At 43.9% G+C, this 27731-nt stretch overlaps 1 protein-coding gene across 2 annotated transcripts in view; it reads right to left on the reverse strand.

The window, feature by feature from the left end:
* Positions 1-27731, reverse strand: part of LOC143958277 (putative E3 ubiquitin-protein ligase MID2) — a 557933-nt gene that overhangs the window by 101521 nt on the left and 428681 nt on the right. For both annotated transcript variants that reach the window (XM_077467793.1, XM_077467794.1), the window contains one exon: positions 16282-16443. In XM_077467793.1, coding sequence (XP_077323919.1) covers positions 16282-16443 — 162 coding nt within the window. The remainder of the gene's footprint in view (positions 1-16281; positions 16444-27731) is intronic.

A 27731-nucleotide genomic window follows, 5' to 3' on the forward strand; every position in this document is an offset into this window, starting at 1 on the left:
CAATTTTGTTATATAAAAGGTGGTTTCAAAAGATAGACATGGGGATTACATGGTTGTTGATATGTATGTTTAATATATAAAAAAAGGAAAATAAAGAGAAATTTAGAACAAAAGATAGACATGGTCTTCAGGGAACTGATTTGGAAGGGTGGGTTGGCAAGAATTCGATTGAGTACTTTGCAGTTACAAAAACAGGAAGGAGGAGTAGCGCTCCCACGCGCCTTTAGCTACTTCCTCGCGTCACAACTCCAGTATATGGGGGGGTGTAATTTAGAAGGGGGAGAGGCAGGGAGAAAATGCTCCTACAAAATACACCACATGACTCAATAGTGGAAACTCTGGAGGCAGGATCCTTTCCATTAGGACTCCCTACTTTGAGTTTAATGATGAGAGTGTAGGACACAGCGAAGGCCATATTAAAATACAGAGGATTTAATGAGTATACCCCCTTATGGAAGAATAGCAAATTGGGAGAACTGCAGAAGATGGGGACAGTAAGAGAATGGGAGAGATGTGGAATAAAATTTATCGTTCAGCTATACCAAGATGGTGCCCTGAAAACCTTTCAGGAACTGAGAGATTATTTTGCTCTACCAAATAAATCCTTCTATAAGTATTTGCAGGTCAGGCACGCACTAGAGGAGCAGTTTAGAGGGAGGACCTTAGAATGGAGAACAATCCCAGTTCTTCAAAAAAATAATTAATGCAGAAACAGGAAAAGGTTTAATTTTGAAAATATACCCACATATAAACAAGGGGAGAATGGGAGGGATAGAGATCCCTATGTACAAGAGGAAGTGGGAAAAAGATGTGGGAGATATCTCCGAAATACAATGGAATCAAATTCTTGAACTGGCTCCATTGGTATCACTCTCTCCCTCTCAGAGGATGTCACATCTGTTCTTATTATATAGAACCTATTATACTCCTCGTAAACTTTTTCAATTTGGCCGACGGCCGGATGCAAGATTCCCCCGGTGTGGGGACATGGAGGGAGACATGATTCACATGTTTTGGAGATGCCCGAAGTTGATTCGCTACTGGACGGAGGTGACAGGAACCACTGATCGGGTGTTTGGAACCTCCACCAGGATGGAGGCGAAGTATTGTCTCCTGGAATTAGTTGAAGGAGTTGGAAACCCGGGAAGCAGCCAGACAGCGGTTCTGAGATGCCCATTTCAGGCAAGGAAACGGATTGCCCTAAGATGACTGTCGGTGTCGCCTCCGTCCGGTAGAGAATGGATAAATAGCATGAATGTGGTAATTTTTAAAGAGAAAGCGTTATATATAAAACAAGGGACAATGACAAGATGTGGAAACCTTGGTGGGAAGCCAGAGGGATTGATATGTGAATAATACAGTGGTGTGAAAAAGTGTTTGCCCCCTTCCTCATTTCCTGTTCCTTTGCATGTTTGTCACACTTAAGTGTTTCGGAACATCAAACCAATTTAAACAATAGTCAAGGACAACACAAGTAAACACAAAATGCAATTTGTAAATGAAGGTGTTTATTATTAAAGGTGAAAAAAAAATCCAAACCATCATGGCCCTGTGTGAAAAAGTGATTGCCCCCCTTGTTAAAACATACTATAACTGTGGTTGTCCACACCTGAGTTCAATTTCTCTAGCCACACCCAGGCCTGATTATTGCCACACCTGTTCACAATCAAGGCATCACTTAAATAGGAGCTGCTTGACACAGTAAGGTCCACCAGAAGATCCTTAAAAGCTACACATCATGCCGAGACCCAAAGAAATTCAGGAACAATTGAGAAAGAAAGTAATTGAGATCTATCAGTCTGGAAAGGGTTATAAAGCCATTTCCAAAGCTTTGGGAATCCAGCAAACCACAGTGAGAAACATTATCCACAAATGGCGAAGACATGGAACAGTGGTGAACCTTCCCAGGAGTGGCCGGCCGCCCAAAATTACCCCAAGAGCGCAGCGACGACTCATCCAAGAGGTCACAAAAGACCCCACAACAACGTCCAAGGAACTGCAGGCCTCACTTGCCTCAGTTAAGGTCAGCGTTCATGCCTCCACCATCAGGAAAAGACTGGGCAAAAATGGCCTGCATGGCAGAGTTCCAAGGAGAAAACCACTGCTGAGCAAAAAGAACATCAAAGCTCGTCTCAATTTCTCCACAACACATCTTGATGATCCCCAAGACTTTTGGGACAACATTCTGTTGACCGATGAGACAAAAGTGGAACTCTTTGGAAGGTGTGTGTCCAAGTATATCTGGCGTAGAAGGAACACTGCATTTCAGAAAAAGAACATTATACCAACAGTAAAATATGGTGGTGGTAGTGTGATGGTCTGGGGCTGTTTTGCTGCTTCAGGACCTGGAAGACTTGCCGTGATAAAAGGAACTATGAATTCTGCTGTCTACCAAGAGATCCTGAAGGAGAATGTCCGACCATCTGTTCGTGTACTCAAGCTGAAACGAACTTGGGTTCTGCAGCAGGACAATGATCCTAAACACACCAGCAAGTCCACCACCGAATGGCTGAAGAAAAACAAAATGAAGACTTTGGAGTGGCCTAGCCAAAGTCCTGACCTGAATCCTATTGAGATGTTGTGGTATGACCTTAAAAAGGCCGTTCATGCTCGAAAACCCTCTAATGTAACTGAATTAGGACAATTCTGCAAAGATGAGTGGGCCAAAATTCCTCCAGGACGCTGTAAAAACCTCATTGCACGTTATCGCAAACGCTTGGTTGCAGTTGTTGCTGCTAAGGGTGGCCCAACCAGTTATTAGGTTTAGGGGGCAATCACTTTTTCACACAGGGCCATGATGGTTTGGATTTTTTTCACCTTTAATAATAAACACCTTCATTTACAAATTGCATTTTGTGTTTACTTGTGTTGTCCTTGACTATTGTTTAAATTGGTTTGATGTTCCGAAACACTTAAGTGTGACAAACATGCAAAGGAACAGGAAATGAGGAAGGGGGCAAACACTTTTTCACACCACTGTAATAGTGTGAAAAATAACAATTTTAACGATGAAAAGTGACCCAATAAGAATTAAAGTAAGAGGGCAAATGAAGAGGGTGGAATTGTGCGAGAATGGGGATGAGAGGGAAGTGTGATAGTTTGGAAATCTATATTACATGGAACATCAGCTAGGATGGCCCTCATAATACCAATCCCCTCTTAGGCCACCCAAGATATGAACCATCCTTTTTTTATATTTTTATCTGATAAGGTGATGGGAGGGGGGGGGACTGAGGGGATGTTCAATTCTGATGTATTTTGTAAACAAAATAAATATCTTAATAAAGAAATAAAGTAAAAAAAAAGAGATGCCTGGATAGTTCCATGTTCAATGCCACTTGGCAGAGCCAGTGGCATGACACCAATAGTCTTTTTAGTTATCGCTAAGAGGGCCCTGTGACCACCAATGTAAGGGGCATTCTTCCTCTGACCACCAATGTAAGGGATATTTTTCCAACTGACCACCAAATGTAAGGAGCATTATTCTACTGTCCACCAATGTAAGGGACATTCTTCCAACGAACGACTATTGTAAGGGATATTCATCTACTGTCCACCAAAGTAAGGAGCATTCTTCCCAATGGCAACCAATGTAAGTGAATTACTTCCCATGGACCACTAATTTAAGGGACATTCTTTGCAATTACCACCAATGTTACATAGTAAGGTTGAATAAAGACACCAGTCCATATAGTTCAATCTGGATGGACTGGTAAAAGAATTTATTTCCACTTGAACACCAATTTAAGGGACATTCTTCCCTCTGACCATCAATGTAAGGGACATTCTTCTACTATCTACCAATGTAAGGAGCATTCTTCCTTGTATCCCTTGATAAATTCATTTTAGCAGGGGTTTTCCTGAGACGTAAAAAATTATTTCAAGGGTTCTTCTGGGCTAAAAAGTTTTATAAAAGGTTACTCTAGGGGGTTTGCCTGCCATAATGTCCAAGTAGGCAGTAGCCTTGGAACCGCAGCAGCACAGTTCTGCTTTAATCCCTTTAAGTTACGTGTACATGGGTGGAGCTTGAGGGGTCACAATGGTGACCCCGCCCCCAGGCTCCAGGGGGCCCATGCAGCCTTCCTGTCAGATTAGGTGCTACACCAGGCATCACAAAATTGTAGACCAAGTCACTTTCCTGTCTGGACCTCCACAGTCCCGCCATTTAGGAACCAGTTCACCACCAAGCCATCACCACTGTCATTAACAAAGAGCCGGCAGCGCAGGAGGCAGGACAGTCCTGGATGAAGGGCGGGAGGTTCCTGAGTTCAGAAGCAGGTGATCGGTTGTTAAGATGCAGGGCAGTTCTAGAAACCAATCACCAGCTAGCAGCTCCCACCCTCCATCCAGACCTGCTGTGCCTCCCACCCTCTGATGTGTCTGTTTAAGGTAGGACAGAAGGGGGGCAACATGAAAGGGAGGCTAAAGACACCAATGTAAAGGGGGTTAGGATTATAATGTGAGGGGCCGAGGTCATGGGGAGGGCATGATGTGAATGGGAGGGAACTGTGGTGAAAGAAGTTCCCGACCCTTAATTTTTTTTTTTTAAATTGCGCCGCACCAAGCCACATGGTGTTGCAGCAACATGCAGTTTGGCGCATGTGAAAATGCGCAACAGGAGAGCGATGTGTGGGGGTACCATTAAGAATTCATGGTGCGTCTGCTAAAGTGCAGCACGTCCCTCATGGCTTGGGAACACGTGCAATTTTTGAGTGCATTCCCCAGCTGCAAGGGTGGGAAAATAGCCTAAGACGAGAGGGGTGCTGTAATGGGAAGGATTTGATCCATCACCCAAAAATGCATTTGGGATCTTTGCCCAAAAATTTTTTTTATCCATCGGAACTCTGTGAATTTGAATTCAATACCCCTATTTTAGACTCCGTTCACACTGTGGCGCTTTGCAGGCACTACAGCGCTAAAACTAGTGCCTGCAAAGCGCCCTGAAACAGCCGTTGCTGTGTCTCCAGTGTGAAAGCCTTGGGGGCTTTTACACTGGAGCGGTGCGCTGGCAGGACAGTCCTGCTAGCAGCACCTTTGGAGAGGTGTGTATACCGCTCCTACCCATTGAAATCAATGGGGCAGCGTGGCTACACTGCCAGCAAAGCGCTTCTGCAGTGGCACTTTGCGGGCATTTTTAACCCTTTTTTCGCCCGCTAGCGGGGTGGTTTTAACTGAATAGCGCCGCTAAAACGATGGTAAAGAATCACTAAAAAAAGCACAGTTTTACCGCCGGCGCCCACACCGCCCCAGTGTGAAAGGGGCCTTACACTGTGTCGCTGGGGGAAAGCGTTTATCCTGTCACCCTGCACAGGTAATTTTGTAAATTCAGAGAACAGGCCCCTGCCCGGGCCCTCTGTTTTTTTGGATTCACCTATACAAGGTGACAGCGGCACGCTCTCTGCTCAGATAAAAGAGGACATCATTTTTTTCAAACAAATGTTTCTTAACCACTTCCCGACCAGCGCACGACGATATACGTCGACAGAATGGCACGGGCAGGCATATTGGCGTACAGGTACGTCCAATGTTCGATGCGGCGCGCTCCCGCGCTGGTCGGGACCCCCGTGAGTCCAGTCGCGGGACCCGCGGACTCTATCGCCGTGGGCATCCCCGCGATCATCTCACGGAGCGGCCGAATGGAGGAAATGCTGTGTAAACAACATTTTTCCATTCTGCTTAGCAACTAGTGACGCTGATCTCTGCTCCATGTGATTGGAGCAGAGATCAGTGTACACTAAATGAAAGCCCAACCCCCCCACAGTTAGTAACACACCCCTAGGAACACTTAACCCCTACACTGCCACCCACTGGTTAACCCTTTCACTGCCAGTGTCATTTACACAGGAATCACTGCATTTATATAGCAGTGATTACTGTATAAATGACAATGGTCCCAAAAATGTGTCAAAAATGTCCGATGGGTCCCCGACAATGTCGAAGTCACAATAAAAATTGCAGATCGCCGCCATTACTAGTAAAAAAAATAATAATAAAAAATTATTAATAAAAATGCTATAAAACTATCCCTATTTTGTAAACGCTATAACTTTTGCGCAAACCAATTAATAATCGCTTATTGCGATTTTTTTTACCAAAAATATGTAGAAGAATACGTATCGGCCTAAATTGAGGGAAAAAAATGTTTTTTTTTTATATATTTTTGGGGGATATTTATTATAACAAAAAGTAAAAAATAATGTGTTTTTTTCAAAATTGTCGCTCTATTTTTGTTTATAGCGCAGAAAATAAAAACCGCAGGGGTGATCAAATACCACCAAAAGAAAGCTCTATTTGTGGGAAAAAAGGACGTCAATTTTGTTTGGGAGCCACGTCGCACGACCGCGCAATTGTCAGTTAAAGCGACGCAGTGCCGAATCGCAAAAAGTGGTCTGGTCTTTGACCAGCAAATTGGTCCGGTCTGAAAGTGGTTAAATAAAAGAAGAAAAAAAAATCATAACTTTCAGACAAAATTCGATTAAATACAAAAATCTTTTTTTTTTTTAAACTTTGTTTGAAATAATAAAGTAGATCTTGTTTCTTCGCTTACATTTCACTGACATAATAATAATGAAAAAAAAATACGTTTTCAAGTAATATTTCGCTTACATAAAAAATAGAGTAGAGTAGTGTTTTTTTCCAAGCAAATTTTCACTTACATAAATAAAATAAATAAATAAATTAGACCCTCTACTTCAAAAAAACTTCACTTAAATGAAAAAAAAAAAAAAAGAGCAGATCTTTTTTTTTTTTAAATAAATTCCAAGTAGCTCAATGAGGTAAACTGAGAGTTTCCAATTTGGTGAAATTGTGCTAGCGAAATAATCAATAATTTCATGGCGAAATCAAATTTTGTTAAATTCACTTTATTCATCCCCTATGATAATTATACAAGCTGAGCCCAATTTTCTATGGTTTTCTTCCATGCTTTCAATCGGACTTCACTTTCAACATACGTACGTGCCTTCAGTACTTTAAAAATAGGTGTGAAAATGGCTGGCAGCATGTGGTGTACTACAGTGAACCAAAACACTATTATTTTCCTAAGAATGGAACGGAGGCTAGTAAAGAAAGTAGCAGTAGGAGATTTGGATTTCATTTCAGAAATATTACTGAATAGCTGTTTCCTCTATCCAGAGGTTGGGAATGTATGGTTTAATAGAAGCCGAGTATTGTTTTCTCACTCTTGACACAATACGTGCAAAGATGCCGATTTCCTGTTTATTCCCTTTTGCAGAAGTGGGAAGTTGATTTTAACCCATGAGTGATGCAGAAGGTTGTAGAAAATAACATTTTGAAAGCATCAATCAAAATGAAAAATTAAAACTTGGAGATTAAGATTGAATTTTCTCAGGAATAGTTGCAAAGCAACTGTTCTATTTCCTGCCCAAAATGACCATGACTTGGAAGCACCAGGTCTTCTCCAGTTTGAATCTATAATACGGTCATCTGGACTAGGGATGAGCTTCGTGTTCGAGTCGAACATACGTTCGACTCGAACATTGGCTGTTCGTCCGTTCGGCGAAATCCGAACACTTTGGTCCGTTCGCGTCAAATTCGTGTGGCGCTCACGGCCCACAATGCACTGCGATGGCGCAGTGCATTGCTGGCTCATGATTGGCCAAGCATGCACTGTGACCCCGCATGCTTGGCCAATCGCAGCGCCAGCAGTGAGGAGAGCCATGATTGGCCACAGGCAGGATGCCTGTGGCCAATCATAGCTCAGGCTGTGTAGTGCACGCCCCACACTATATAAGGCCGCCATTGCGGCGGCCTCGTGTAGTGTGTTGGCGTCTGAAGCAGTGGGTGTTCTGTGTACCTTCAACACAGTACACACCGATCGTTTTCGGCCGATTTTCTATCTTGCTGTTGTGTAGTGGTTATTGTTTGCGTGCCCTGACCGCAGTATACACCGCTATATTCACCTCACCTATATAGCTAGTGATCTATCTTTAATAATAGAGCTTGCAGTCAGTAGTGTTAGGAGATAGTGCATGCTGTCTGCGTGCTCTGTACCCAGTACATACCGCTATATCCACCTACATAGCTGTTCTCTATTTGAGCCCACTTGCCATCTGCAGGAGTTATTGGAAGTTGTGTGTGCCTCCAGCACAGCACAGTATGCATCTGTATATACCCCTTTATCTCTGGTGTTCTCTGGTTATTGTCTGCGTGCCCTGACCACAGTATACACCGCTATATTCACCTCACCTATATAGCTAGTGATCTATCTTTAATAATAGAGCTTGCAGTCAGTAGTGTTAGGAGATAGTGCGTGCTGTCTGCGTGCTCTGTACCCAGTACATACCGCTATATCCACCTACATAGCTGTTTTCTATTTGAGCCCACTTGCCATCTGCAGGAGTTATTGGAAGTTGTGTGTGCCTCCAGCACAGCACAGTATACATCTGTATATACCCCTTTATCTCTGGTGTTCTCTGGTTATTGTCTGTGTGCCCTGACCGCAGTATACACCGCTATATTCACCTCACCTATATAGCTAGTGATCTATCTTTAATAATAGAGCTTGCAGTCAGTAGTGTTAGGAGATAGTGCGTGCTGTCTGCGTGCTCTGTACCCAGTACATACCGCTATATCCACCTACATAGCTGTTCTCTATTTGAGCCCACTTGCCATCTGCAGGAGTTATTGGAAGTTGTGTGTGCCTCCAGCACAGCACAGTATACATCTGTATATACCCCTTTATCTCTGGTGTTCTCTGGTTATTGTCTGCGTGCCCTGACCGCAGTATACATCGCTATATTCACCTCAACTATATAGCTAGTGATCTAGCTTTAATAATAGAGCTTGCAGTCAGTAGTGTTAGGAGATAGTGCGTGCTGTCTGCGTGCTCTGTACCCAGTACATACCGCTATATCCACCTACATAACTGTTCTCTATTTGAGCCCACTTGCCATCTGCAGGAGTTATTGGAAGTTGTGTGTGCCTCCAGCACAGCACAGTATACATCTGTATATACCCCTTTATCTCTGGTGTTCTATAAAAAAGGCATCTGCAGGAGTTAGTGGGTGTTGTGTGCCTCCAGCACAATATAAACTACCCAACTGCTGTTTTACCCAACTCCCTTCAGGCCATTACCATGTCTGGAAGGCCAGCAAGGAGAGGCAGACAGGCGCGAGCCGATAAAAGAGGGCAAGCAGGCTCTGTGTCTAGAGACAACAGTGCTGGTCGTGGACGCGGTGCATTGTCATCAGCACGTGGCCATGGGACATGCTTGTCCTTCTTTTCGGCAGCTGGACATGTTGAACCGCAACATGCCAACGACTTGGTAGAGTGGATGACCAAGCCCTCTTCATCCTCTCTCACCCAGTCTCAGGGTAGTAGCAAAGCAGCTGCCAACGCATCGTCTTCCCTCCTCTCAATGTCATCATCAGTGACTCCTTCCCTAGACCCAACACGTCCTCCTGAGGAGTCTCCTGAACTCTTTGAGCACAGTGTTGGGTACATGCTCCAGGAGGATGCCCAGTGTTTTGTGGGCTCTGATGATGACACTCAGCTAGAGGAAGGCAGTAGCGTGAGCGCAGAGAGAGAGGATGCTCAAGAAGGACAGCAATCTGGCAGTCATGTTCCACAAGCTGCAGCATACTGCCAGGTTTGCTACAGCGATGAAGAGGGAGGGGATGATGAGGGCACTGACTCCACGTGGGTGCCTGGAAGGAGGGAGGAGGAGGAGGAGGAGGAGGAGGCACATGTCCAACGAGGCAGGATGCCCTCCGGGGGCCAGCTTAGGGGCAGCACACCGACTGAATCACACCGCAGAGCTCTGCCTGTGCAGAGCGCTGCCTCTGCGCGTTATTCTAAAAGTTCTTTGGTGTGGGCCTTTTTTGAGACGAGTGCATCAGATCGCACCGCTGCTATTTGCAACATATGTCTCAAGCGTATCTCACGTGGCCAAAACATCAGCCGCTTGGGCACCACATGCTTGACCAGACATATGTTGACCTGCCATGCAGCTCGTTGGCAAGCGTACCTCAAAGACCCACACCAAAGAACAAAGCGGACCTCTCCTAGCTCCTCATCAGCTGGCATCTCCAACCCCACTAGACCTTCAGTCCTCTCTGAAACCTGCTCTGAGAGGAATGAAGGTGTAGAATTAGGTGTGTCACAGCCAAGTGCTTCCGGGAACTCTGCTAGCGGTACACCCACGTCCAATTATAGCAGGCAAATGTCCCTGCCCCAGCTGCTGGACCGGCGGAAGAAGTTTACTCCCAGCCATCCACATGCCCAGCGGTTGAATGCCAACTTGGCTAAATTGCTAGCACTTCAACTGCTGCCTTTTCAGTTGGTAGACTCGGCCCCCTTCTGTGAGTTTGTACAATGTGCGGTTCCTCAGTGGCAGGTCCCCAAACGCAACTTTTTCTCACGGAAGGCGATTCCGGCTCTCTACCGGCATGTGGAAGGCAATGTCCTTGCCTCGCTGGACAGGGCGGTCAGCGGTAAGGTGCATATTACCGCTGACTCCTGGTCCAGCAGGCATGGATAGGGACGTTATCTGTCTTTCATGGCCCATTGGGTCACTCTTCTGGCTGCTGGGAAGGATGCAGGACAAGGTGCAGTAGTGTTGGAGGTTGTTCCGCCACCACGCCTCCAAAATGCTACTATTGGTTGTGACACACCTCTCTCCTCCACCCCCTCCTCTTCTTCTTCCTCCATGGCCTCTTCCAGTGCTCTGTCCTCAGAACCAGCGGTGCTCCGTAGGCGTTCCAGGGGCTACGCAAGTACGCAGGCAAAACGATGCCATGCCGTGCTTGCGCTGGTTTGTTTGGGGGACAGGAGCCACACTGGGGCGGATGTTTTGTCAGCTCTGCAGGGGCAGGCCGAGAGGTGGTTGACGCCACGCCAGCTTAAGCCAGGAATGGTGGTTTGCGACAATGGCACCAACCTCCTCTCCGCCCTCCGACAGGGACAACTGACCCATGTGCCCTGTGTAGCTCACGTCCTTAACCTGGTGGTGCAGCGGTTCTTGGGCAGGTACCCCGGCTTACAGGATGTCCTGAAGCAGGCCAGGAAAGTCTGTGTGCATTTCCGCCGATCATTTAATGCCTGTGCTCGGCTGGCTGAGCTCCAAAATGAGTTGAACCTGCCCAAGAACCGCCTTATATGTGACATGCCCACCAGATGGAACTCAACATTGGCCATGCTGCAGCGGCTGCACACGCAGCAGAGGGCCATCAATGAGTACCTGTGCGACTACGGCACCAGGACAGGGTCAGGGGAGCTCGGTTTTTTCTCATAACGCCAGTGGGGCATGATCAGGGATGCATGCACTGTCCTGTCACTGTTTGAGGAGGCCACAAGGATGGTGAGCAGTGACAGTGCATGCATCAGTGACACTGTACCTCTTGTCCACCTCTTGGAGCATACGCTGCGTGGAATAATGGACAGGGCACTTGAGGCAGAACAGAGGCAGGAAGAGGAGGACTTCCTTGCCTCTCAAGGCCCCCTTTATCCAGACAGTGTTCCTGCTGTGCCACCCATCACACAGGAAGAGGATGAGGAGGAGGAAGAGAATGATTGTGTCAGCATGGAGGTGGAGGCTGGCACTCAGCATCAGCAGCAGCAGCAGTCTTGTAGGGATGATTTACAGTCCCAAGAAACATGTGGACTTGTACGTGGCTGGGAGGAGGTAGCTGTGGATCATGTTGCCCTTAGTGACCCAGAGGACTCCGGACCGAATGCCTCAGCTAACCTACGCTGCATGGCCTCCCTGACCCTGCAAAGCCTGCGGAAGGATCCTCGTATTCTTCGGATCAAGGAGAGGGACCATTACTGGCTGGCCACTCTCCTTGATCCACGGTACAAGGGTAAGGTTGCCGACCTTATCTTGCCATCGCAGAGGGAGCAGAGGATGAGACATCTCTGGGAGGCCTTGCAGAAAGGTCTGTGCAACGCGTTCCCAGAGACTGGGAGGTTATAAACTCCTGGTCCTGGACAACGTGTTGCTGAGGCATCGGTCAGAAGGAGCGGTGGAGAAGGTGGCCATCTGACTGATGCTTTCAGACAATTTTTTAGTCCGCAGCCCCAAGGTATGATCGGTTCCAGCACCCATCGCCAGCGTCTGATTTACATGGTGCAGGAATACCTAGGGGCAAGGTCAGACTTGGACACCTTTCCCACCGAAAATCCTCTGGCTTATTGGGTCTTGAGGATGGATCACTGGCCAGAGCTTGCACAGTATGCAATTGAGCTACTGGCCTGTCCTGCATCCAGCGTTCTTTCGGAACGCACCTTCAGTGCTGCTGGTGGCTTTGTTACCAATCACAGGGTGCGGCTGTCTACCGAATCAGTTGATCGACTGACCTTCATCAAGATGAATCAGTCTTGGATCACCCACAGCTACCAAGCACCTGAAGCTGATGTAACCGAATAATTTTTTTTGAAATACCACATCCCTTCAAGACTGCCTATGCTGATGCTGAGTGACTGTCCTGTTATGTTGATTGTCTATCCTCTTCCTCCTCCGCTGATATGTTGGAAGAACATTTCTGGTTCTGGTTGATGCCATCAGCCCAATTTTTCTGCCCCTTTTTAACAGGGGCGTTTAAGTACAATTTTTGATGCAATGCTTTGCAGCAGGGCTAATTCCTGCAATAAAACTAGAGTATATGGCAGAGGTTGCAGTGTGGTGGCACCAGCACCAGTGCCTAAGGCCCAATTTTTCTGCCCCTGTTTAACAGGGGCGTTTAATTACAATTTTTGATGCAATGCTTTGCAGCAGGGCTAATTCCTGCAATAAAACTAGAGTATATGGCAGAGGTTGCAGTGTGGTGGCACCAGCGCCTAAGGCCCAATTTTTCTGCCCCTGTTTAACAGGGACATGTAATTACAATTCTTGATATAATATTTCACAGGAGGGCCCCTTCCTGTGCCCATCCAGAGTAACGGTGAGGACTTATAGTGTTGTGGCACCAGCACCACAACCACCAAAGGTCAATTTTTCTACCACTGTTCAACAATGGCATGTAATTAGAATTCTTGATAAAATTGTTCACAGCAGGGCGCTCCAGCGCCCACCAAGAGTCACTTTGAGGGCTTACAATGTTGTGGCAAAACCAACACCTTGTTCCGCCATTTCTGCAGAGCATATAGGGCAGGCCCCTACTTTCAAACATCCAATTTACAAACATCTCCTACTTGCAAACGGAAGGAGACAACAGCAAGTGAGATGAAAAAAGATGGACGACAAAACAAATTATACAGGGGTGATAACCCTTCCCTATGTTTTCCAAAAAGCTTAAAAATAGTTTTTTTGACTGGAGCTACACTTTAAAAATGTACCAGTTGAAAATTACAAACAGATTCAACTTAACACAACAAACCTACACAGTCCCTGTCTTGTTTGCACCGCCTGTATACTGCTGTTCTGAGTATATAGGGCCTGGGGGCCACACGCATTTCCTTTTTTTAATATGGGTACGGGGTTCCCCTTAATATGCGTACAAGATCTAAAGGGGCTGGTAATGGGCAGGGAGGGCTACCCATGCCATTTTTCTCAATGATTTTCAACCATATTGCAGGAACCAGATATAAGATTAAAACCGCAAGCAGTTTTAAATGGTGTTATTTCCGTTTAATGTCATTTTGTGCAGGGACTGTTCTAAACACGGGAAACACGTGGCACTTCACAGGCATCCTACAGACACCCCCCAGGCACCATATTTAAAGGAATATTTCACTTTTTTTTTCACTTTAATCGTCATTAAAATCAGTGCTCCCGCCAAAACGGCCATTTTTAAAAACATTTTAGGCATTGACCCATGTCCCCTGGGGCAGGAGCCAGGTCCCCAAACCCTTTTTAGGACAGTATCTTGCATATTAGCCGTTAAAATTAGCACTTTTCATTTCGAACGTTCGAGTCCCATAGACTTCAATGGGGTTCTAACGTTCGTTCGAATTTGCGGTCCGTTCGAAAGTTCTGGTGCGAACCGAACCGGGGGGTGTTTGGCTCATCCCTAATCTGGACTAAGCATAACCTGGGTTCAGTCGGAACGTGGTCCAAACCCCGTTTGGAAGAACCCATGATTGCACCCCAGTCAACTTAACAAGCTGCGGCTGGGGTATCTCCCATCTTTCAGCTGCACATAAGCAAGGCATCGGGATGTTCATGAGGCCATTGACCTACTCTAACCACATGCCGGGCGTTCCGTTCCAAAAGCATGGGAATTTTTAAGGAGTTGTTGCCCCTCCCTTGTTTTGGCTTCAACAACCCCCACTCTTCTGGGAAGGTTTACTGTTAGATTTTGGAGCATCTGTGGGAATTTGTGCACATTTGTGAGGTCAGGTACCATTGTTGGACAAGAAGATCTGGCTCGCCATTAGCATTCTTATTCACCCCAAAGGTGTTCATTAGGGTTGGGGTCAGGTAAAGGTGTAGGATAAGGCGTCCTGGGTAACAATCAGTGTCCCAATTCATCCCAAAGGTGGTCAGCATGGTTGAGGTCAGGTACTAGATCTAAGCTCTAAGGTTTTCAATAGAATTGAGGTCTGGTCCTTCTGGTCCTGATGTTGAATGAGAAGGCCTGATGCCAAAAGTGTTCAGTAGGGTTGGGATCATGGAACTAATGTTGGATGAGAAAGATCTAAACTCTAAGGTGTTCAATAGAATTGAGGTCTGGTCCTGATGTTGAATGAGAAGGCCTGATCCCAAAAGTGTTCAGTGGGTTGAGGTCAGGTACTAATGTCGGAAGAGAAAGATCTAAACTCCAATGCCACGTACACACAACCGGACTTTTCGAGGGACTGGGTCCGACAGTCTTTCCGATGGACTTTCGGCGGAGTTCCGACAGACTTTCCGAATGAACGGACTTGGCCACACACAATTACACCAAAGTCCGACGGATTCGAACGTGATGACGTACGACCGGACTAGAATAAGGAAGTTCATAGCCAGTAGCCAATAGCTGTCCTAGCATCGGTTTTTGTCCATCGGACTAGCATACACACGAACGGATTTCTCTGTCCGGCGTAGTTCCGGTGGAAAAATGTAAAACATGTTCTATTTCTAAAGCCCACCGGATTTTTGGTAAGCAAAGGTCCGATGGAGCCCACACACGATCGAATTGTTCAACGGACTCGTTCCCTCGGACCTTTGCTGTCAAAAAGTCCAGTCGTGTGTACGTGGCATAAGGTGTTCAATAGAACTGATGTCTGGTCCTGATGTTGAATGAGAAGGCCTGATCCCAAAGGTGTTCAGTAGGGTTGAGGTCATGTACTAATGTTGGATGAGAAAGATCTAAACTCTAAGGTGTTCAATAAAATTGAGGTCTGGTCCTGATGTTGAATGAGAAGGCCTGATCCCAAAAGTGTTCAGTAGGGTTGAGGTCAAGTAATATTGTTGGATGAAAAGATCTTATCCAAAACGTGTTCAGTAGGGTTGAGGTCCCATACTGAAGTTAGAGGAGAAGACCTGATCCCAAAGGTGATCAGTAGGGTTAAGGTCAGTTTATGATGATGAATGAGAAGACTTGATCCCAAAGGTGCTCAGTACAGTTGAGGTCGGGTACTGATGTTGGATGAGAAGGCCTGAGCCCAAAGGTGTTCAGTAGGTTTTTGGTCAGGGCTCTGTGAAGGCGACTTGAGTTCCTCCACACCAAACTAATCAAACCATGTCTTTATGAAACTGACTTTGTGCACGGGTCCAGTCATGCTGGAGCAGAGGAGGGCCTTGGGAAAGGGGGATATCCCAGGAAAAACCATCTCTGATTGAGCAGCTAGGAGGTGATATAATCTGCATGGTGAGATGGACTCCTAAACTACACTACATGAACAAAATGTTGGTGGACACCTGACCATCACACCTGTCTAGATGATGGACACCCCTCCAAATTAACTTAGATTAGATGTTTCCAGTAAAGGGTACTGTTAATGCTACACATTCTATACAAATTATGCTCTTCCAACTTTGCATTAACAGTTTGGAGAAGACCCATTTCCGTCCCTGACATAAACTGTGTCTTTAAGGGTTTGATGTGAAGCAACTCGAGGAGCTGCACAGCCACAAAGGGAGGTCCAACTCCATCCTAATGCCCAAGGTTTTGAAACTGGATGTCAAAAAAGCTCTTGTGACGCTCAGAGGTATTCAAAACTTTGGCCATAAAGTGTATATCCTAGAAAAACTGTAAAACTGTTTTAATGTGCAAATTATTCATGAGGTTAATGTCAAGTAAACTGACACTGTTAAAATTGATCTGGACATCCAGACATTTAATGGCCCTTGGTCACGAGGGGGTTGAGCAATTAATAAGTAAAACCTTGTGTACTCACTGTTAGTCTTGAGTCTTGCCGGATCGCTATGTCGGCTCCCAGCCTGGTTGATTGCTTTGACTAAAAAGATGTAACGAGTTCCACTCTGAAGCCCGTGCACAGTGTAATGGTTCTGCTTGATATTGGGCACAATCATCCAGCTGTCCATGGAGCTATAAAGACCTGCAAAAGGGGGCAGAGACAGTGGGATGAATATAATAATTCAGGACTGTGGAAAATTATTTGAATTCAATCTGTAATGGGAAGGCCTGGCTCGCAGTCTCCGCTCTAATTCATCCCAAAGGTGTTCTATCGGGTTGAGGTCAGGACTCTGTACAGGCCAGTCAAGTTCCTCCACCCCAAACTCGTTCATCCATGCTTTTATGAGCCTTGCTTTGTGGACTGATCCAAATCATTTGGTGGAGGGGGGGTTATGGTGTGGGGTTGTTTTTCAGGGGTTGGGCTTCACCATTTATTTCCAGTGAAGGGAACTCTTAAGGCGTCAGCATACCAAGCCATTTTGGACAATTTCCTGCTCCCAACTTTGTGGGAACAGTTTGGGGATGGCCCCTTCCTGTTCCACCACGATTGCACACCAGTGAACAAAGCAAGGTCCATAAAGATATGGATGAGCGAGTTTGAGGAGGAGCCCTGACTTCAACCCGATAGAACACCTTTGGCATGAATTAAAGCAGAGACTGTGAGCCAGGCCTTCTCGTTCAACATCAGTGCCTGACCTCACAAATGCACTTCTGGAAGAATGGTCAAACATTCCCATAGACACACTCCTAAACCTTGTGGACAGCCTTCCCAGAAGAGTTGAAGCTGTTAGAGCGGCAAAGGGTGGGCCAACTCAATATTGAGCCCTACGGACTAAGACTGGAATGCCATTAAATTTCATGTGTGTGTAACGGCATGCGTCCCAATACTTTTACAATTTAGTGTACATATAAAAATCAGAATTCTTTTTATTTACTAGATAATTACTTAGAACCCCCAAACATTATAAATTTTCTGAACGCAAAGGCCTGGGAGATAAAAAAAAAACCTTGGTAGTGCAATCACACAACATAAAAGTTTTGGAAAAAATGCACTTTAATGAATTTTAGTGCACACAAATACAATATAGTACAATTTGTTTTGTAAAAGATGATGTTACGCCTGAAAAAATAGATACTGAACAGGTCATGCTATAAAATTGCCTCCATAGAATGGCGACAAATAAGGTATTTAAAAATCTCCATAGGTGAAACTTTAAAAGCCTTTACAGGTTATACGTTTAGAGTTATGGAGGAGGCCTAGTGCTAGATTGCTCTCGCCCCGACGTTTGCGACGATACCTCACATGTGTGGTGCGATCACCGCTTACATATGCATGCAGGACCAACTGGGGCACTTTTTTATTTTTTTTCTTTCATTATTTATTTTACCAACAACAATTTTATTTTAAACGCTCTCTTTCATTTTTTTCTCATAACTTTATTGCTATCACAAGGGATGAACAATATGGGATAGCATGGGCCTTGACAGGTCCTCTTTACTGAGAGATTTGGGGATCTAGAAGTTAGAGTCCACAAACTATGGTATATACATATGAAAATTCATCAATCTCATTTTTTGATGCCTGAAAATACCAGGACAGTGCAAATACTCCTCAAATGACCCCTTGTTGGAAAGTAGACAGTCCAAGGTATATAGTAAGAGGCATGGCGAGTTTTTCAAAGTTGTTCTTTTATCTCACAATTCTTGAGAAAATTAGGAAATAAAAAAAAAAAGATGTTTCCAAATTACACGGTCACCAGCGCAAAAAAAACATCATCATATAACAGGTGTGGCAGTGATCAGAAACACTGACTGGTGACAGTAGGTACAGTGCCTTGAAAAAGTATTCATACCCCTTGAAATTTTCCACATTTTGTCATGTTACAGCCAAAAATGTCAATGTATTTTATGTGATAGACCAACACAAAGTGGAACATAATTGTGAAGAGGAAGGAAAATGATAAATGTTTTTTAAACTTTTTTTTACAAATATGTGAAAAGCGTGGCGTGCATTTGTATTCAGGCCCCTTTACTCTGATACCCCTAACTAAAATCTAGAGGAACCAATTGCCTTCAGAAGGCACCTAATTAGTAAACAGAGTCCATCTGTGTGTAGTTTAATCTCAGTATAAATTCAACTGTTCTGTGAAGCCCTCAGAGATTTGTTAGATAACCTTAGTGAACAAACAGCATCATGAAGGCCAAGGAATACACCAAACATGTCAGAGATAAAGTTGTGGAGCAGTTTAAAGCAGGGTTAGATTATTAAAAAAAAAAACAAGCTTTGAGCATCTCAGGGAGCACTGTTCAATCCATCATCTGGAAATAGAAAGAGAATGGCACAACTGCAAACCTACCAAGACATGGCCATCTACCTAAACTGACAGGCCGGGCAAGGAGCATTAATCAGAGAGCCAGCCAAGAGGCCCATGGTAACTCTGGAGGAGCTGCAGAGATCCACAGCTCAGGTGGGAGAATCTGTCCAAAGGACAACTATTAGTCGTGCTCTCCACAAATCTGCCCTTTATGGAAGAGTGGCAAGAAGAAAGCCATTGTTGAAAGAAATCCATAAGAAGTCTCATTTGCAGTTTGCGAGAAGCCATGTGGGGGACACAGCAAATGTGGAAGAAGGTGATCTGTTTAGATGAGACCAAAATTGAACTTTTTGGCCTAAAAGCAAAACGCTATGTGTGACTGAAAACAAACACTGCACATCACTCTGAACACACCATCCCCACCGTGAAACATGGTAGTGGCAGCTTCATGTTGTGGAGATGCTTTTTTTCAGCAGGGATAGGGAAGCTGGTCAGAGTTGATGGGAAGATGGATGGAGCCAAATACAGGGCAACCTTAGAAGAAAACCTGTTAGAGTCTGCAAAAAACTTGAGACTGGGGCGGAGGTTCACCTTCCAGCAGGACAACGACCCTAAACATACAGCCAGAGCTACAATGGAATGGTTTAGGTCAGGGATATGCAATTAGCGGACCTCCAGCTGATGCAAAACTACAAGTCCCATCATGCCTCTGTCATGCTTGTGGCTGTCAGAGTCTCACTATTCCTCATGGGACTTGTAGTTTTGCAACAGCTGGAGGTCCGTTAATTGCATATCCCTGGTTTAGGTCAAAGCATATCCATGTGTTAGAATGGCCCAAAGTCCAGACCTAAATCCACTTAGGAATCTGTGACAAGACTTTAAAATTGCTGTTTACAGATGCTCTCCAATCAATCTGACAAAGCTTCAGCTATTTTGTAAAGAAGAATGGGCAAAGATGTCCCTCTCTAGATGTGAAAAGCTGGTAGAGACATCCCCAAAAAGACTTGTAGCTGTAATTGCAGCGAAAGGGGATTCTACAAAATATTGACTCGGGGGCGCCATACAAATGTACCCCAAGCTTTTCACTGATTTATGTGTAAAAACGTTTGAAAACCATTTATCATTTTCCTTCCTCTTCACAATTATTTGCCTCTTTGTGTTGCTCTATCACATAAAATCCCAATAAAATACATTTACGTTTTTGGTTGTAAAAAAAATTCAAGCGGTATGAATACTTTTTCAAGGCACTGTAAAAAGAAAAAAAAAAGATGGCTGTGATTGGCCATGACTGTACCATGAGATCATCACAATAGTACACAATAAATGGCATAAATTGAAGCCCCCAATTGTGTACAATTGTCATGTAATCTGCTGTAATTGGCCACAGTGATCACATGGTACCGGCAGCCTGGCCGATACACTGATCTGTCATTCACTGTGTTGGGTGGACACAGCAGGTGACAGGTCAGGCTGCAGCATGGCCCGTGGGAGGACATCATGGCATCCACTTAGAGCAGGAGAGTGCCCGCCTAGCTGTTATTTTATTATAGGCCGAACGGGAACAGATTAAAAAAGTGTTTTTACTGTTTTTATACAATATGCAAAACTGTACATAATCTGGGCACAAAGGCATTTTAGATAACACTGTGCTTCCAAACCTATGGCGACAGTTTGGAGAAGGCCAGCTCCATAAAGATATGGTATGTCCAATTTGGTGTGAAGGAACTGGAGGGGCCTGCACAGAGCCCTAACCTCAACCCAACCTGAGTTTCTTTGGGATGAACTGGAAAGATGTTTGTGAGTCAGGTCTTCTCATCCAAAATCAGTACCTGACCTCACAAATTGCCACAGACACCCACCAAAATCTTGTAGAAGCCTTCCAGGAAAATATGGAGGCCGTTATAAAAGCAAAGGTAGAATTAACTCCATATTAATAATGTTCATGGTTTTAGAATTGGGCCTCTAATAGGCTTATACTGTACAGTTGTGTTTTGGCCATATACACTGATCAGCCATAACATTTAGAAAAAGTGAATACCATTGATTATCTCATTACACCTGGAACCTGAAACTAGGTGCTATATACTAGGAATCAGGAGAACATGTCCCTGAAATGTATGTGTTGAAAGCAGAAACAATGGACATGTATAAGGATTTGAAGGACTTTGAGAAGGGCTACATTTTAATGGCTAGATGACTGGGTCCGAGGATCTCCACAACTGCAACTTTTGTGGTATGTTCCCGGTCTGCAGTGGTCAAGTTTGACCAAAAGTGGTCCAAGGAAGGAAAACCGGCCTACCAGCGACAGGCTCGTGGGCAGCTAAGGCCCACTGATGGATATGGGGAGCAAAGGCTGACCCATGTAGTGTGATCCCATAGAAGAGCTACTGTAGCTCACATTCCTGGCTCAGATAGAAAGTTGCCAGAACACACAGAGAATCGCAGGTTGTTGTGTATCGGGCTGCGTAGCCGCAGACGGGTCAGGGTAACCATGCTGACCCGTGTCCACAGCCAAAAACACCTGCAATGAGCATCAGAACTGGCCTGGTCTGATAAATTCAAGAATGGTTTGAGGAACACAATGGGATTGAGTTACCAAAACTGGAGCGTACAAAATCTGATGCAACTGTGCATGTTAGCCAATCAGCTTTGACAATAAAAAAATAAAAAAATGGAAGCTGGTTGGTTTCTATGCAGAGCTGCACCAGATTTTACTCTCCAGTTTTAGTAAACCAACCCCAATAAACGCGCTTGAGGTGTTGATTTGGCCTACAGATCTCAATCCAATTGAGCATCTGTAGGATGTGCTGGAAAAAAATGTCTGATCCATGGAGGCCTATTCAGTGTCGTGTCTTATGTGGGTGTCATAGAAGAAATTATGTAACCCTGGTTGGGCTTATGCAAACATCTGTGGCTAGTTAGTATTCCATGTGGTCTACAATATTTGCTTTGCCTGCTGGTTCACGAAGATTAGGAGCTATTTTATTTTTTTTCTGCTGCAATGTTGTGAACGTTTCACTAGTGGTCCACCTAAACATTTCCTTTCAAGAATATCTCCTGGCCTATGTGCATATACCACAAACAAACCCCGGATGAAATAGTTTAGTGGGTATAAAGGGGCCAAGAGTGGGTAACTCTTCTGTCCATTGCTGCATATGTAATTATTTTTTATTTTTTTATGTTCCAAAATCTTTTATTGAAAGTAATAGTCAGACGAATACATTCATGTTGCATAGTAAAGCAAAATACAATGAAAAGAGGATATTAAACATTCGACCATGAATTGCATATCACAGGTAAACAGGCGAGTGAAATTACAAAACGCATATTAACCGGAAAAGTAGCGAAGACAATAGAATCATATCTGAATGACTGGTAAAAAATAAACTAGAGGTAACAACAAATGAAAAAAAAAAGGGGGAAAAAAAACGTTCCCTAAAATCCCTCAATACGTCAGGGGAAGTATCCGATTATCGTGGAGGGAAAGCAATAAACGGGACATAGGTAAGATATAAAGAGAGAAAAACAGGAGATTACTGGAGTCTCCACCTCAAGTTGGTGGAAGACACTCATCCGAGACTCGAAAATGATGCCAGCATGCCCAGGTCGCCCAAAATTTACTTGGGGTATCATTAGATTGATGTATCAATTCTTCCATCTCGGCTATTTTAGACGTTCGCTTAATCCAATCCGCAACGGAGGGAGGAGAGCTGGATTTCCAAGCAACAGGGATGCACATCTTAGCCGCATTGAGCAGATGCTGTGCCAACGAGCGGTAATAGAGTTTCCTGGGAAGACAAGAATGATGCAGGAGCATTTGGGCGGGGGAGAAATCAATGGGGATAGAGGTGATATGTCTTATCAGGCGGTGAATCTCTCGCCAAAAAGGCTGGAGACGTGGACAGTACCACCAAATGTGTAAGAAAGTGCCTACATTTTCCGCACAATGCCAACATGTAGGGGGTATGGTCGGGTCACGAAGATGGAGTCTTTCGGGAGTTAGATACCACCTAGAAAATATCTTAAAGTTGTTTTCCTGTACGGATACATTAACAGAACCTTTATGTAAGTTGGAGTAGATATTTGACCAATCATCGACCAACAGGGAAACGGATAGGTCAGTTTCCCAATTGGTTGTTGCCAGATTTGCTTTGGGACTAATATCAGCAAAGAGCAGGGTGTAGATAATGGAGATGACATGACGTTGTGGTTCCGTCTGATTGCATAGGGATTCAAAGGGCGTGAGAGTACGGGCGAAGTCTGAGCTAGCACCATGATGTGAAAGAAAATGTTTTATTTGGAAATAGACCCATTGAGGGAATGGACGTCCCGATGGCTGGGGGGGGGGGGAGTTCTAGTAATGACTTAAGACGAGTGTTCGAGAAGAATTGCCACGTTCTAATGTCCGGAGTCTGCCACAAACCTGATAAAAAAGCGTCCGATTGGCCTACAGGGAATGCAGGGTTATGTTTAATCGGCGTCATCGGGCTGCGATAAGAGGAAATACGATAAGTATGACATGCTAAATGGAAGGCATGTAATGTACTAGCAATCAAAGGGTTCAGTTTGCACTTCGGCGGAATATATATGGGGTCTATCCAGGGTAAACGTTTTAGAGGAATATTGGAAAACATATTTTCTACTTGCGTCCAGGCTTTGGTGGGAGCATGTACATTCCAGTCTACTATTCTAGACCGGTGGCTGGCTAGAAAGTATTTCTTGAGGTCGGGTAAACCGATGCCGCCTTTCGTTTTAGGTAGAGTCAATCTGGCAAAGCTAATCCGAGCTCGTTTACCACTCCATATAAAATTGGAACATATGGACTGGTAAGACTTAAAAAAGGCAGGAGGGAGTTTTAGGGGTACAGTTTGTAAAATGTATAATAAACGTGGTAAGACATTCATTTTAATAATTGAAGCCCTGCCGAACCAATAAAATACTCCTGTCGACCAAGCCTTAAGATCTTTCTGTATAGTTTGAAGGAGAGCGGTATAATTGAGGGTGTAAAGATCGTCCAATCGCGTTGGTAATTTGATACCAAGGTATGTTATAGCTCTGTTATTCCAACGGAAGGGAAAATTAAGTTGACAGGTGGTTACTGTGTCTGAACTTAGGGAGACATTCAGGGCCTCTGATTTTGCAAAGTTAATTTGCAAGTTGGATAATACCTTGAAGTCGTCAAGGTCTTTGAGGAGGTTAGGAATCGTAATATGCGGTTCCGAAAGGAAGAGAAGAACGTCGTCCGCAAAGGCCGCAATTTTATGAGTGGTATCCCCAATCGTTATTCCTTTTATGTTGGGATTAGCGTTAATTTTTCTGAGGAGGGGCTCCATTGTAAGAATAAAAATCAAGGGAGAGAGCGGACAACCCTGACGTGTTCCGTTGGATATGGAGAAGGCGCCCGACAGCTAACCATTAATGCGGACCTGGGCCGTGGGGAAGGCATACAGGGACATAATATAGGATAACAATCTATCCGGGAAACCCAGTTTCCGGAGAACTTCGGCCATGTAGTCCCAGGCCACTCTGTCGAACGCCTTCTCCGCATCCAACGAAAGAAAGAAACCCTTCTGCTTGGAGGAAGAAAGCCAATATTGGATGGAGAGTGCCTTAATCGTATTGTTTCTACCCTCTCTCCCCGGAACAAAACCCACCTGATCGAGAGCTACGAGCTGGGGTATGAGAGGAAGGAGACGATTAGCCAATATTTTAGCGAATAATTTTAAGTCCACGTTTAGCAAGGATATGGGTCTATAGTTTGTCACTTGGGATTCACCTTTATTTGGTTTCGGAATTACGGTTATGTGAGCCTTCAATAGGTCTTGCGGGGGAGGAGTACCTGACGCTAATGAGTTGAACGCTGCCAAGAAATAGTTTTTCAAGGTAGCCGCGTAGGACTTATAGTAACCTGCAGTGAGGCTGTCTGGGCCCGGACTCTTTCCGGGTTTCAGTTGTTTGAGAGCCTCTTCAAATTCAAGCGACAACAAGGGGGTATCTAACTGAAGTGCCATGTCAGAGGAAATGGGATGTGGGGCATAAGACTGTAGAAAATCCAAGATTCTTTGAGACCTAGATGTGGTGTCTCCGAATGGGGTTGCATCTTTCAGGTTATATAATTTGGTATAATATTGGATGAATTGGTTGGCAATTAGGTGGTTTATAGATTAATAAGAATGCGGCGCTACCTAAAAGTGCTAAAACTTATGAATGAATAATAATCCCAAAATCAATATAAATCAAATAATATCGACTAAATGAAACATGGATATAATAAGAAATGAATCAATATAGATAATCCAAATAAAGATACGCGTGCACGCAATAAATGTGCAACAATTAGTAAATAAAAGTCTGTGAAAAATTATCAATCCAGTGATTAAATAGAAATAATTTGCATAAGTAATCCAAATATAAACAAGCGTATAAAATATATATATATATATATATATATATATAAAAATATATAAAGTGAAAAATCCGTGAAAAAAACAAATGTAGTGACTATTTAAATAATCAATACACACACGTGATTGTCCATAAATAAAGTGCACTGATGACTGATAAATTGCAAAAAATATATAAATAAAGTTCATGCAAAAAAGTGTGAAGAATCAATTCCCAAGAGTGGCAAATCACTGCAAACTTCAGTGCTTAATGGGTGCACCAACTATTTTCCCCAGCCTCTCACCTCCAATAGCTGGTAAACAGGCACTGTGTAAAAGGATAACTGCTGGCTTCTTAATCATTCAGTCACACTGCTCCACCGCTGTTTGTATTTCACTGTAAGGTTATATATTATATGCCCTCCTAATAGCTCCAGGATATCCAAGCCATATAAAGTGGAAAAACACAGAGGGCTTTCATGTGTAGTATCTTCGCTTTTTTATTGAAATAAACAGGTAAAATCCACACTTACATTCACAAATACAGCAGAGTGTGCAGCAACCGCGGACTTCCGGTTTCGGCCGTAAACCGGAAGTGATAGGTCCGACACCAAATTCCTCCCCTTGAGGGAAGGAATTTGGTGTCGGACCTATCACTTCCGGTTTACGGCCGAAACCGGAAGTCCGCGGTTGCTGCACACTCTGCTGTATTTGTGAATGTAAGTGTGGATTTTACCTGTTTATTTCAATAAAAAAGCGAAGATACTACACATGAAAGCCCTCTGTGTTTTTCCACTTTATATGGCTTGGATATCCTGGAGCTATTAGGAGGGCATATAATATATAACCTTACAGTGAAATACAAACAGCGGTGGAGCAGTGTGACTGAATGATTAAGAAGCCAGCAGTTATCCTTTTACACAGTGCCTGTTTACCAGCTATTGGAGGTGAGAGGCTGGGGAAAATAGTTGGTGCACCCATTAAGCACTGAAGTTTGCAGTGATTTGCCACTCTTGGGAATTGATTCTTCACACTTTTTTGCATGAACTTTATTTATATATTTTTTGCAATTTATCAGTCATCAGTGCACTTTATTTATGGACAATCACGTGTGTGTATTGATTATTTAAATAGTCACTACATTTGTTTTTTTCACGGATTTTTCACTTTATATATTTTTATATATATATATATATATATATATATATATATTTTATACGCTTGTTTATATTTGGATTACTTATGCAAATTATTTCTATTTAATCACTGGATTGATAATTTTTCACAGACTTTTATTTACTAATTGTTGCACATTTATTGCGTGCACGCGTATCTTTATTTGGATTATCTATATTGATTCATTTCTTATTATATCCATGTTTCATTTAGTCGATATTATTTGATTTATATTGATTTTGGGATTATTATTCATTCATAAGTTTTAGCACTTTTAGGTAGCGCCGCATTCTTATTAATCTATATACCTATTCTTTAGTGCAGAGATCACTGTTTTTATGCTGGCTGCTTCCTATGCGCATCAATTTTGTATTTATTTATATATTTTTTTTTTTTTTTTTATGACATATTAGGTGGAGCGCACTAGTTTACTCTTTACAAATTAGGTGGTTTGACACAACTTTATTACCCGTGGGGTCCGTGATAGCGTGAATAGTTTTAAAAGCCTGTTGTTTTCGGAGTGCTCTAGCCAGTAGTTTACCTGATTTATTTCCATATTCATAAAATAATTTACACGATAAAACATAGTGCCGTTTAATTTTTGAGTTTAGTAGTTGCAATAGGTCTTGTCTGGTTTGAGTTAACTCAGAAAGGATATCTCGGGCAAGGGAGAGCTTGTGGGCTTTCTCTAGAGTTTTGATGCGATTAGTAAGTCGAATAATTTGGCTGTTGTGTTCCTTCTTTCTTTTTGCTGCTGCCGCTATCAGCACCCCACGAATCGTACACTTATGTGCTTCCCACAGTGTCATAGGGTCAGTGTCTGGTGAATGGTTATCTTTAAAATAATGTTGTAAACTTTCCTGCACGGAAGCTGCGATAACAGGGTCAGTTAATAGGGAGGGATCGAGATGCCAGATAGGGGTAGAGTTATGATTATTGGCTATCTGCAAGGTCATGGAAATCGGATGGTGGTCAGACAGAACCATGGCTTCTATGGTGGCCTCTACTAGGCAAGGGAGATCCTGTTGTGTCAAGAAAATATAGTCCAATCTCGAATAGCGGTTGTGAGGAAAGGAGAAGAAAGAGAAATCTCTCCCCTGAGGGTGAAGAGTGCGCCACGAATTGTGTATACACAATTCCTGTAGGTGTAATCTAATATTGCAGAGTGCTGAATAAGGCAGGGACGAAGTACCCGTGGAGGAATCTTGAATAGGGTTGAGGGGGACATTAAAGTCTCCCCCCAGTATGAGAATGCCTTTCTGGAATAAAGAAAGTTTCGACAGGGTGGATTTAAAGAATGCGGTCTGTCCTGAGTTGGGTGCATATATATTGGCTAAGGTAATATATTTCCCTCTAAGTGTACCCTTGACAAAAAGATAACGAGCATCAGGATCTAAAAGGGTTTCCTCAATTTGAAGTGGACAATTTTTAGCAACAAGGATGGAGACTCCTTTTGATTTGGACGTCGAATTGGTGGCATGGAGAACCGTCGGGAATCTATAATTGAACAATTTAGGAACATGGTTAGACTTGAAGTGGGTCTCTTGTAGGAAGAC

Source organism: Lithobates pipiens, unplaced genomic scaffold (assembly GCF_037356315.1).
Source record: "Lithobates pipiens isolate NorthernLeopardFrog02 unplaced genomic scaffold, aLitPip1_a1.2 Scaffold_60, whole genome shotgun sequence".
In the NCBI taxonomy this organism is placed as follows: domain Eukaryota; kingdom Metazoa; phylum Chordata; class Amphibia; order Anura; family Ranidae; genus Lithobates; species Lithobates pipiens.